The sequence below is a fragment of the Mytilus edulis genome, chromosome 4 (genome assembly GCF_963676685.1).
Source record: "Mytilus edulis chromosome 4, xbMytEdul2.2, whole genome shotgun sequence".
In the NCBI taxonomy this organism is placed as follows: Eukaryota; Metazoa; Mollusca; class Bivalvia; order Mytilida; family Mytilidae; genus Mytilus; species Mytilus edulis.
In genome coordinates, this window is record NC_092347.1 from 73,125,565 (window position 1) to 73,139,592 (window position 14,028).

The following is a 14,028-nucleotide window of genomic DNA, read 5'->3' on the forward strand; positions in this document are numbered from 1 at the left end:
TGCATTGAATTATAATTCAGTTTTTAGAAATGATTATCTTAGTGCTTACTTTAGAAAGGATTTAATCGTAGTTTTGATATAAATTTATGTCATTTTAACTTAAAAAATCAGTTATTTCAAATCGGAATCGAGGTCTTAAATGTTCTTCACAAGTTCTACGTGTGAACCTTTCCTTTCAGATATTTTTTTCAAAATAATGTCACAATATGTTAAGATATATAAATAACAATAATTTATTTGAATTTCAAATATTCGGCTTGAATATTCCTGATGAAGTTAAATCAAGAAAATCGTTCCGGAGGCATAACAAAATGTTAACTTGTATTCATTTTTAAGAAGTTTAATAAGAAATGTATTTGATAAAAAAAAAAGTATAACACGATACCAGATAACTTAGGGTTTAATTTAAATTTAAAACAGGCATGTTTTTAAATTAACTTGTAAAACGTCATCAAATTTTCTATAAAGAATTGTTGTTTTTGTAATGTGACACTAGAAAGGCTTGGTATTGACTTTGGCAGAATAAAACTTCCTGATTTTTACTACCTTTTGGTAGTGTTTTAATTAATATTAATAGATGAATAAACATAATAAACTATAAACAATCCATTCTATTAGGATTTTTTAAATGTTTCCATATTGAGTATCATAGATCAATTCTATTACTATAACATGCTGTTATAGTAAATACTATATTTCGTAATCCCCTGATTATTCATTGCACTCTTTCGTACAATAACGATTGATAAAAAGGCCATGGAAGATATGTTGGTTTTTGTATTCCTCTTAATCACATAAAATACACAAAAACCCGGATGTTTCGACAGGGAATAAGTTCGAGAAGACCCCTGTTCATCCCATTTGTTTGTCTTGTTTCTCGAACTGCATATTGTAAAAAACTTAAGATTGTTTTGCTCGTTGATATTAATAAAGTTCTGTATAATATTGATCTTTTCAGTTTGTTAAATTTTAAACAATTGATTTTTTTAAAAACTTTATTACGACTGATTGCGATTTGACTGTAGTGCACATGTTTTTTTTTTCAGGTTTACTATTTTGTAGTATATAATTTTAATTTTGTTGGTTTGCAATCTTATGAACATTTCTAGTACTCCAACATTTTATTACTTTTGTTGCATATGTTCTAAGCAAAAACATTAATAGCATATCACAGCATATAATTTTTGAATTGTTTGGACTTTTTATTAAACCTTATAATGTATGTTAGATACCCAAACCACCCCCTTTTCATTTGAGAACAAAATACATGATCTTTTCAAAACACAGCAGGCTATTGCAAATGTGTAGCAATTTCTCTAGTTTGTTTTCAATTTTTCAAATGTAATAAGTACTGAAAAGAAAAAAAAGGAAATTAATTTAACAAGGAAATTCCTAATTTCTTGCACCCGTTCAATCTATATTAAAGAAAGTTAAACGAGTAACCAGTATGACGAAATAAATTTTCCTTTATTCTTGAATACCTAACAGAAAAACCAAGGACTCAAATGAAAATGCGCTTTTTCACCAATTTTAATAGTTCAGATAATTTAAAGTGAAAGTACAAATTATCACTGTTTAATTCTAGTTGTCCTTTTGATATAATAAACATTCATTACAATCACCTCTTCTACTAGTTTCTTATTTAATACACCATTATCTCCTAAGTACGTATACGAGTACCTAGTTTTATTAACTATTATAATAGATTTCTATATACATGACATTCAATTGATACTTGAATGATAATGATCCTACAGCAACAGATGCGCATTTCACTTATATTCGGCTTTAAATCCAGAAAAGTAAAATAGCAAAAATGGCGAGCTCCAATGAAATTCGGAACGGAAATACAATGAGCAATTGGCAAAAGCTCAAACCCATCAAATAAATGAAACTGTCATATTCCTGACTTGTACAGGCATTTTCTTGTGTAAAAAATGTTGAATTCAACCTAGTTTTATAACTAGCTAAACCCATCACTAGTATGACAGTGCCATGAATTTCCATTACATTGACAACGATGTGTGAACATGACAAACATTCATAATAAAAGAAAATGTCAAAAATAGGGGTACAGCAGTCAACATTGTGGTATAATCGTAATTATACTCGTATTAAAACAAAGAAATATGTCAACCAAAGTCCCAACGGCATATAGACAATGTACATGAGCAATACGAAAGACGAGAATAGAAAACATTATCATAGCACAATACCACATTGTCAGTATGTAAAAGCACCGAACCACAGAAGTGCACCTTTGACGAATTAAATTTATAAAGAGCTCATTTCATTATTGACAATAAAAGTATCCAAATATTTTTTTTCTTTTTTTACAAAAGTAGAAAAGCCGATTTGAAAAAAAAATAAATGTTTTTTCGATTTCGAAGTCCATGTTATAAATTTACTCATCTGTTGAAAATTATTTTATAACATCATTTACCTAATCTGTACCACATCTTTTCTAATGTGAAACTTGTCCGGTATCTTTGGTGAAACACACGACCTAAAATAAAGCAGTGATCGACAAATTGAAAACAATTTTATGAATTCTAGAAATAAGAAGATATTGCAAAATATACGTGTCACACATTTTGAATAATTTTAGGAATGAATAAAGAATATAACCCAGAACAAAGGGAAAGGTAAAGAAAACGGCGCTTTTATTGCTGTTTTTCATCTTTATTCATTTGTAGACTGTTTATAACTTATAAACTTATTGACTACTGTTGCATGTTCAAACACACAAACAAATATAGAATTCTTGGACCTCTTGCAAATAAATTAACAGACAACTCTCCAATGATAATTGAATATGGTGAACGAACTTCTGATCCTCAATCATTGCCAAAGAAATGAATTACTACAAATATATCTCTAAACGATGGAATTTGGTTTATAAGAATAAAGATATATATGATATCCGTCGTGTTCATGTTAGTATTTTAAAAATATATGATGACTTTATGGTACCTTGTTGTAATGGGCCATCTACTTTGTACTTGTTTTGGCTTTCAGACATTTTTCATCTGAGCGTCACTGGTTAGTCTTGTGTGGACGAAACGCATAGCTATCATTCGTGTGTTTCTCTGTCCTAAATTTTCTCCCATTTATTTGTATTGTAGTCCTGTCATGTAATGTTGTCATTTTAATGTTAAATTAACATTGTCATTAAAGCGGGAGGTTTGGCATGCCACTAAACCAGGTTCAACCAACAATTTTTTTTCTTAAAATGTCCTATACCAGTTCAGGAAAATGGCCATTGTTATATTATAGTTAATTTCTGTGTGTGTAACATTTTAATGTTGTGTTTCTGTTGTGTCGTAGTTCTCTTATATTTGAAGCGTTTCCCTCAGTTTTAGTTTGTAGCCCGAATTTTTTTATCTATCGATTTATGAATTTCGAACAGCGGTATACTACTGTTGCCTTTATTTGATACTCATTTGGTTTTAGAACCGTTACATTTGTGTTGTTGGATTTAAAAAACATCAATGAGTAAACATGTGTTACTATATTGGGGCCTGGTTTTCAAAAGTTTCTCATGACTTAGACATGACTTAAGATTGTCTTGTAACATATCATAGTCGAAAAAAGATGGGTTTTTTTTTTCAAAAGTGTCCCAAGCTACGATATGTCATATTTTTATCGTAAACTTAGGACACCTCGCGACATGACTTATGATTATCATAAAAGTTACGACATTAATTCACTGCATTTATCTTTGTACATATAAACTCCCATTCCTTTTATTGCACTGTTTGTTGTGTTGCTCAGTTTGCTAAATAGTAAAAAAACGCCATTCTTCTCCATTTCGTAAATTCATTTTAATTTCCTTCGACCTAAACATCAGACTCCATTCACTTCTCATTATAATGTATAATGAAAATGTGTATTACTTTTCCTTGTATAGTTGTTTATTAACGTTTTTATATGGGCATTTCGTTTAGCGGGTACATGTGTACTCGATGTACCAAATCTTAAATGTATTCACAATCAAATAACACTTCGTGTATAATAATTAAACGAAGTTATAGATTATAAATATAAAAACTAAATTTGAACAAATGATCAACTCAGATTTTACTTCCTTAATATATACAAACGTAAACATGAATTTGAAAACAAATAAGAATGATAATAATTATCATAAACATTATCTAATATAAAATAAAATATGTGCACTCATGACAGACATAAGAGCATCATATGTATGACTATCTAATAACAGCTTTGATTTTCACATTATGACATATCATATGATAATTATAAGATGGTCATTAAATTTGTCCTAAGACATATCTGATGGCATATTTTGGGATATGTTAGAAAATCAGGCCCCAATTAGAAATTTTCTCATTGAAGTAACAAGTTAATATTCTCTTTTAATATTAACTAATTTACAATTAATAAAATCAATACGAAATAAAACATGTTTCATGTTTATGCTACATGAAGCTTCCATTAGCCACCACCAGCTGTCCCCGAACTCTGTTTTTTTTCATAAATTATTTGTCAATGTCTAAACAAATATACAATTATTGTTATAACAAGTCTGATTTTAAAATAGTTACATCGTTATGGAGAAGAAATCAATTTATTTTACGATAAATCTCAGTTCATAAATAAAATTTAAATTTTCCATTTCACCTGTACATTTAAATGAGGATATATTTTTGGAAAACTGGATATACTGTGTAAACAATTGTGGTTTAATAAACAGGAATTATGTATGACCATGATCACGGTTATGACCTTATAGAATGATAGATAGTCGTAAATTGTGTTTAAGGATAAATAAACAGTTCGCAAAAAAATCCGTGTTAGATATTTTCTTTCTGAATTTTATTTTTACATTTCTATTCATTACCAGGGAAGTTTATAAATAACCATATAACTTTATACGAAGATTTTGGGTGACTTGTACCGGAAATGTAGAAGTGTTTTGAATAATTCAAAAAAGTTATGATTATTCAAATCTGAGCATTTTCGGTAAAAAGGTATTTTTTGGGATGGGTGACTAATATATAGTTAAGTAAACTGATTTGAAAAATAATGTGCTTATAAGCATATAAGTAAATTTTGTCAATTTTAAAAATCCAGTTGAACAACAGTCCCAAAATAATCCAAGGTGTTTATCACTATACAAGATAAAATATCATACTTTTTAAACCTTACAGGAATGACAGAGTACTGAGTTCTGTTATAAACAAATTGCAAATTTACTCCGTATTACACATATTCAAAACATATAGTTTGACTATATTTTTGTTGCAACACTACCAGCACAGAAGTAAGCACTTTAGTGTTCACCTGAAATATTAGTCCCATGTTCATTTTTCTGTAAACTTGTTTATCAAATGTCGAGTAACTAGAAGCGCTAATGTTGTTCTACCCCAGGTAAAGACTACCTAAGCTTTATTTGGCACAGCCTATATTTTTGTAGACTCTTTTTCTTCGTTTTTACTAAGAGTGTCACTGATGTATACAAAAACATTACTGCTACAGTTATTTTCTGTAAATCTTGTACTCATTAAATGTGATAATTATTCAAATCTCTATGGTTTTTCAACCCCTACGAATAATTGATATTCTAAGTCAGATTTCCCTCAACTTTTAAAAATTCTGGTTCCAATGCACTTCTACGCCACAATATTTTTGTTTTTTTCTCGTATTCGGATTCGATTTCCACTATTGAATCCTATGTAGACGAAATACGCATTTCGCGATCTGAATTGTAACCTGCGTTTCATCGATGAATCAATTCTAAACCTTCTAAAGCTTCCTTTGTAAACAAAAAATTATATATAATAACATGAATATACATACATGTATGTATCGTAAACAAAATAAGAAAAAATATGTGAATTGAGGTTTAGTGAAAAAAAGTACTGACAAAAGTATCGAACTCAAATGTAATTCAAAAAGAGGAGAATTTTTATAAAACACGACAACATCAAACGTTTATCTTAGATATCAGTTGAAGAAATAGAAAACTAAAGACATATTCCCGACTTGGTACCAAGTAAAATCACATAATACTGAACTCCGAGGAAAATTTAAAACGGAAAGTCAGTAATCAAATGGTAAAATCAAAAGCTCAAACACATCAAACGTATGGACAAAAACTGTCATATTCCTGACTTGGTAAAGGCATTTTCTTATATCTATAAACATTACAGACATTCAACACAACTGCCAAATAAATGCATATACAACATTTTACGATTAAATAAATAACACAACTACGTATATATGAAAAAGTGCCGGGTCGAATGAAATTAATTCACTATGAACATCTTGTAAAAACGCGTCTTGATCTTATCATTGTTCAATATTTCTTTACGTTCTATTTCGTCTGCACCCGGACGAATCGGCTTTATTTTGCATTGTTTTGTCTTGAGTAAAAATGTAATAGTATTAGTTATCTTGGTGTAATCAGGGGTGTACAGAATTTTACACCGTTGTTGAAAATTCATACACCCTGAGGCGCAGCCGAATGGGTGTATGAATTTTCAACAACGGTGTAAAATTCCGTACACCCCTGATTACACCAAGATAACGAATTTATTTCATATGAACAATTCCTTTACTCATTTTGAAACCAGGATGTTAAATTGTAAAAGTGGTAATGAAAAATTTCCAGCGTAATTTTTTTTCAATGTCCATGTTGCTGCACATTGTCAAATACTTTTTTTACTTAATTTTTTGAAAAATTCAGAAAACTTTTGTGTTCTTTTGAGTTAACAAAAAAACAATATTTTTAAAAAATTAAAAAACAAATTTTTTTTTTTATTTTTTAATTTTTTTTTAGCATGTTCTTATTATCATTTTTTTTCTTAAATTTTACTTTTTTTCTTTATTTTGGCAAATTTTTATTTTATTTTTTTGGGCAAAATTTCATTTTTTTTTTTAATTTTGGCAAAATTTATTTATCCTCGGGTGAACAAGGGTGGGGTGTTATTTACACCGTGATAGTCAACCAATCAGATTGCAGTATTTTTGCTGCATAAGAAATAATAATGTTTATATTATAATTTTTCACTTTTATTAATTAATTTCCTTGTTGTGATTAATATATGTTTATATTATTGTATCACCGTCTTGAGTATTTGAACCAATCAGTTCCATATCCGTTAGGCAGTATTTCTTATTTCTACACACAACTGTAAGTGTAACCGATAACACTTTTACCATTCCTAGTTCAATTATACATACTTTGTTTTCGAAGCGTGTGACATCTTATTGTTAAACTATTGCATATAAATATATTTATTTCCTCAATTACAAATGAAAATTACACACTCGGTTGTAATTTTAATAACCACTTACCCAATGAATTAAAATCAATAACCTTTGATAATGTCAATTTTTTATTTCTTAATAAAAAAGATATAGGTGACCAATTGAATTTTGAAAAACTTAAATTTAGTTTGTAAATCAAAATTTTCATTTACAAATAGGAAGCAGCATGACCAATTTTATCGATTATTTTGTTGATCAATTTTGTAAACTAAAAGTAGAATTCCCATCTTAAAAAATTTCACCCACAAGTTTGCTGTTCTATAAAAGTCGTATGAGTTCTTTATACTTATCATTTATATAAGAACATTACAGCAGAGAATACAAAAATTACCATGAACAATATTAAAAGTTATTTTACCACATTAACTGTTATTACAGCAGGTAAGTTTTCAATACTAAACACAAATAGTAAATAAAAGTATGAAACACTCATAATTGTTATTGTGTGTAAAAGCAATTGAAACGATACTGTTAGCCTCTCAACTATTCAACAACAACATAATACATAGACACTTATATAATCTTCTACAATAGATACTTTGAATCGAAGTATTTTGTTTACATGTATTCAAAACCTTCAATAGATTTAAGCGCCCCAAAAAATAGGTAAGAGTTTAAAATTAAAGAATAAGGACCATTCGTTGATCAGATGCAGAAAACAATCATTATATATAACTTACTAAACATTTATTATACTATACTATTCAACCAGATTTTAAGAGTAAAATCATTCTGTAAACACTGCCATAAAGAAGGTTTTGCAATTTCGTTTTGAGCTTTTTTTTCGTTATAATACTTCGGACGTTCAGTGTAATTGGGTGTCTAAAATAGTTTAGTCCACTCTTCATTACGAGGATTATTTCACAAGCAACATATGAAGTGAAATTGTAATAGTTTGTTTATATTGATAAATAGTGGTATAATAATGACGTATTTGCTACTTTATTTATTGAAAAGAGATTATAATTGATAGGTTGATATTACTATAATATACCAAGGATACAAATATGCATATAATACGCATATTTATCTACCTCTATATAAAAATGATAAGAAGAAAACAATTTTGTTTATTTCACATTAGTTTTATCTTTGATAAATATCCATAATTTTTATTTCAATTTAACCTAGTCCCTTTAACAGGAAGTTTAATGTCTTCCGTTAGTATTTATTCCATATGTTTATACATTTATTGATAAATAAGTTAATAAAAAATAATTTATATTTCATATACAGTCAAATATAACAGATCATATGCTAGAACTGGACTCGTATAGTTTTACACAATAATACATTTAGTTGATTCATACAACAAAAGATTGTAGGAAAACAATCCCAAACAAAATATATGAAAAGTTATATCTTTTGAAAGGTTTTAAAACATAATCAACCAGTGACAAAATATTAAATTAAGAATAAACATAGTATTCGCTTTAAATTCAAAAACGTTAAATAACTAGTTGAATTAGATTTCATATTTTTTTCTGAATATATATAATTCATAATTGATTGTTAATTCAACAACGAATATATAAAAAAAATCATTACACTTATATCTAGCACCGGATATATTTTGCCATTTACAATATTTAGTTTCAATCGGATGTAGGTCGGTTTAAATAATTGTTTCGGAAGTCCATACAAAGCTTTCTCTGCTTATTATCAACGAGGAAGGGATAGCATGTATTTATTGATGTAAAACAAACAACCAATGATAATCAACTAATTAAATGTTCGTATAGTTATATACTCGAGAAAAAAATTACATGATTTCAATCTTCATACAAAATGTTTATATTAATTGGTAATGTATTTCAAACAGGCTATTTTCTCCATGAAAATTATTATTTCGTAGTAGTTGCAACTTGAAATGAAAAACACTTATATTTTATTTTTTAAAGCATAATCATAAATTATATTTAGTAGTTAATATTTAGATTTCGAAGTTTTATTTTTACGGACAAGTCTATTAAACAAACAGATCAAAATAACACACAAAAATTGAGGGAATTGAGTAGCTTTTCAACTTTTGATACATTAATGTCACTGTTATTTCATGTTTTTAACGTAAAGTATACAATATGAAATTGATAAGTGAAAGACTATCGAAGATTTTTTCCAGCTAATTTAATTCTTTTACAATGCAAGTCATACAGAAAAAAATAAATAAATAAAGAGTTACCAATCGCACCTGTTTAACAATAATTGATCAATGTTTAATAAGTAAAATATTTTTGTTTGTTGGTTTGCAGTATTTCTTGTTTTAAAAACGGAAATAGTGGTTGCAACTATTCCAACTGGGCCTGAGCGATGGACAAGTCCTTGTGCATCTACATCTACAACTGGGGATCTGCCACCGATACCTGTCCGGCCGTCTTTTGAAATTGTCACTGACATGATGATCCAAATATTAGAAGGTCGTGATTATTCAGCTGACCTTCAAAACAAATTTGTATGTATTAGTTTAACCAGTAAACAAATGAAAATAAAATTATATTAAAGTATGGAATATTCAAATCGTACAAACTAAGCGCGAATTATCGTGTTATGTAAACAACAAAACATTTTATTTTTATCGAGATTTACATTTCATTTGTACGTTTTTGCTTCTACTGTCTAATAATTTTTGAACAAGGACGGGACGTGATTATTAAAAATACCAGTCACATTTCATTATTGTGTATATATTATATACATACCTTTTGTCATAAACATTGTTTGTAATAAATGATATTGACATTTCATTTGTTTAAATAGATAGTTGTGAAAACAGAGTTAATCATTTTTACACATGCACATGTTTTATACAGGATAGATAAGAATTAATCACATATTCTACACCTGTATTTGAATAAGAAGTTACAATTTGAGACAAACATTTATTCATAAAACTTGTCATAGAGGTGTATTCCATTTTAACTTCATTTAGAATCGTTTCCGGCAGTATTAGGTTTTTTCTTCTTTTGACATAAATATTATTTTCAATTTTCTTCCTAAGGAATTCATTTAAACTACTAGTTTTACAGTTATTTCTTAAGTACTATTTTTATTAATATAAAATAAAAGTTTGGGTTATGGAAAACGAATGGTTTGACAAATATTGACCACAGGAAAATTGATTCAGAATAAAATTTTAATATCCATGTCAATAATCCTTCAATATATTCACCTGCAGAAGGTTTTTTTAAATCTTATTTATTACACTATTTTTATACGTATGATTAACACCGTTCTTTAAAAAGAGAAAGTTGTTTGGCGGAACTAAAGCATTACCGATTTCGAAGTATTTTATTTAATTTCGTGAAATTCCAGAATGTTTTGGTGTTTGAATATTTTAAACGTCACTTTAAATTCCAGATTTCCTTCAATAATCTTGTTACTGTGAATGACTTCATACATTAAAATTAAGAGAAAATTATCTATTTTTAGTATCGGAAATTTTATACAATAGATATATTTAATGCATATGCAGTTTACAGATAATAAGTCGAGAAAAAGGTGTAAAAGTTCTTTGCGGTATATAGAAGTATTTGTGTTTATTTAATTTGTATTTATTCAATAAACATATAGGCTTATGATCGAATAAAGAGCGGTCGACTGATAGCAATGCTGGATTCAGAACCACTTGAAGGTTATGAACGAGTCAAAGAACTGTCAGAAGAGGATTTAGAAACAGCTTTAGAGAATGTAAGTTAATATGATATAACAGATACTGTTAACCAACTTATTATGCTTCCAGTAATTTTCATTAACATCGGTTAATGTTCGCATTATTATTGTACTCGCGGATATAAGTTTGTTTAAAGTATTCGGATTCGATTTAATATGTGTGCAATTACAAAATTTAACCATACTGGTCTTTTTATAGCGTGCTTGCTTTGATTAAAGGAAGTTGTTGATTCGTTTTAGAATCGGATGACACTTATTTGGAGTTTACAGCTTTTCAATTAATTCTTCTTAACTGCGGTATGAGTGCAAAGGCTGGTCGATTTATATTTTTCATACAGTACGTTTAAAATCAACTACAAATATGAAAAAAAATACTACATTCTTCTCTTGTGTGTTTTAATCCTTTAAACCAAGTCATGAATGAGAACTGTTAGATTAAATTAGATTTGCATTTAAGTTATAATGAAATCTTTATAATAATCAAAGATGAAAGAGGCATTATTCTAAAAATGTTAAAGAACATATGGGGGAAATGTTGATATGAGTACCAATGAGACAACTCTCCATCTAAGTCACACTTTATAAAAGAAGACCATTATAGGTCAAGTTACGGAGCCAGAGCTCACACCGAACAGCAAGCTATAAAGGGCCCCCAAAAATTATTAGTGTAAAACCATTTAAACAGGAAGACCAACGGTCTAATCATATAAAAAACGAGAAACGAAAAACACTTATGAAACCACATCAACAAACGACTGCCAGTAAACAAACAATTGACAGAAGAAAAAAAACCGTATAAATAATACGATTTGTTGTAATGTACATCTGGATATCTTTGCAGGTTACCAAAGCCCATATTGATAACTACAAAATATTGTCAATACATTTAGTGTATATTGAAGAAATGAGGTTTGATGAAGTCTACGAACAAGATGCATATACTAAAGATATTCGAAAGTTAGAAAACAAACTTTTTGGAGTATTGTGCCTAATGAATGAAGACATCAGTAATTCAAGAGTTGATATTAATCATATATCACGAGACGCCATGGATACGGAATTGCGCACCCCTTCTACAAGGATGGATCGTTTTGTCCGAGATTATGTGACTGTTAAAGAAACTACCAAGCTCTTGGACAACTTTATCATTTTGTACAGAGCAATTAAAGACAATATGAGTAGCAGCAAATAAAAGCAACGCATCGTACGTGTATCTGTAATTGTTACCCGGTGTTTATGGGCATTATTTTTTTAATAACTTTATTAATATATTATACTCATTATGATTTGAAAAAGTGCAATTTTGTTATAAAAAACAGTGAGTCGTTTTCAAACTGATTCGTACTTTTTTTAAAGATTTTTCATCACGGTTATTTGTTAGGAGAATCATTTTATGTGTCCCTTAATTCTTAAGATGATTTTTTTTTAATTTTATATTACAAACTTTTTGTCAGTTTTTTTGGTTTCCCAAATAGATATTCAAAGTTATTTATTTAAAATTTGAGAACTGGTAGCAATACATATTTTTCCTAATACAAACGGCATCAGAGTAATGTAATTATCCAAACGTTGTCTATGAGAGAACGGTTTATATTACAAATAAATTAAGGGCATTATATGTGTATTGTCTTACTTTTCCGTTGTGCAGGGAAATCCAACTCGCTTAATGCTGAAAAGGTTAGTGGAACGTTATATATTTTGCATTTCGTTTTGAAATAATAATGGTTCTTTAAGTGAATGTCTATCATGTTGAACCCTGTTATAGCATGAATAGTCAGATGAAAGAAAAAAAAAAAAAAAAAAAAAAAACGTGTAGATAATAATAAAGGTTTACATTAAAATCAAGTCACCTGACATAAGTTTTATATTTTTCATCTGACATGCTTGTCGTTGAAGCGGCCATGTGGTCAATTGTGGAACAAAATCTTTAAACCACGCATAATTCGTGCAGTTATACAACTTCTTGAGGTAATTCAAGAACTTTGAAAATGTAGATTATATTAATCGATGTGTGTTTAAAAATAAATAGTAGGTTTATTTTAATTTGCATTTTATACATGTATATCATATTTCGCATTATTTATTTTGTCTGTATTGCGTGTTTACATATTTATTTATATTTTAATAAACATTAATGCAATTTGTTTTTTTTGTTATTTATAATCTATACATTTTTGATTTGAGTATAAGGTTGTACGACAGGTGATTCATAAGTTACCAGTCTTGTATTACAGCTCTGCAACAGGAGCAGCTTACTCGCACCACAGTTACGCTTTGTTTGATTCGTTTCGTTTTTTCGATTCTCTGGGCTTTTATTTTAAAATATGAAAGGAGTAGAGGCATTAAGGCCTGGTTTTGGCCCAAGAAAATAAAATGTTTGATAACTTTTTCAAATTGGCACATTATGTTTAGAAATGCATCGGGTCAAGAAATATCAATGCAAAACATTAAGATTTTCATGTGATGACGTCACAATTACGTCATAATATGTACTGTTTTCACAAAAACGATGAAAAATACAGAATTTATGCAGTTTTCTATTTTAATTCTGTTGTGGAAACATTGTGCGCAGCCAAGAAACAACAAAAAATTTAACGGAAGCTTTATTATAACTATTGACAAAATCTCACCAAATATAAAGTTGTTTCTTGGGTGCGCACATACTTTTTCAATCTAAAATATACTTAAAAATTTGATGAAAAACAAAGAAAATCACGAAATTGTACAAATTATGCAAATTAAGTCATGATTTGTTGCCATGGTAACTTGTTCAATGTCCAAAATTGTTTTGTATTTCTGAATACCTTGTACCTTAGATACTGTACAGTAACTTAAAAATATGTATGATAACTTTTAAATTTGCAGTAATGTTTGGGCCAAATAAGGCCCTTATTGCCCCTACTCGATGATTTCCCCATTTTGGAATAATTGGCATAACGTTTTGGAATTTTGGTCCGCAATGCTCTTCAACTCTGCACTTCTTTGGCTTGATAACTATTTTGATCTGAGAGTCACTGATGAGTCTTATGTAGACGAAACGCGCGTCTGGCGTATTAA

The 14,028-nt window shown here is 28.6% G+C and overlaps 1 protein-coding gene across 1 annotated transcript; it reads left to right on the plus strand.

Annotated features, from left to right (window-relative positions):
* The first annotated feature begins 10,809 nt into the window (after positions 1-10,809).
* LOC139518518 (uncharacterized) lies at positions 10,810-12,680 on the plus strand. The gene is made up of 2 exons (XM_071310021.1): positions 10,810-10,989; positions 11,813-12,680. Exons 1-2 carry the CDS (start codon positions 10,909-10,911, stop codon positions 12,161-12,163), a joined length of 432 nt encoding a protein of 143 aa, XP_071166122.1. The 5' UTR covers positions 10,810-10,908; the 3' UTR covers positions 12,164-12,680.
* Positions 12,681-14,028: the final 1,348 nt, after the last annotated feature.

What these genes read in the sequence shown, in the direction of transcription:
- LOC139518518 (XM_071310021.1), top strand. Translation starts at nt 10,909, where the DNA reads ATGCTGGATTCAGAACCACTTGAAGGTTATGAACGAGTCAAAGAACTG. An exon ending in TAGAAACAGCTTTAGAGAAT is followed by an intron (nt 10,990 to 11,812) that starts GTAAGTTAATAT and finishes ATATCTTTGCAG; the next exon opens with GTTACCAAAGCCCATATTGA.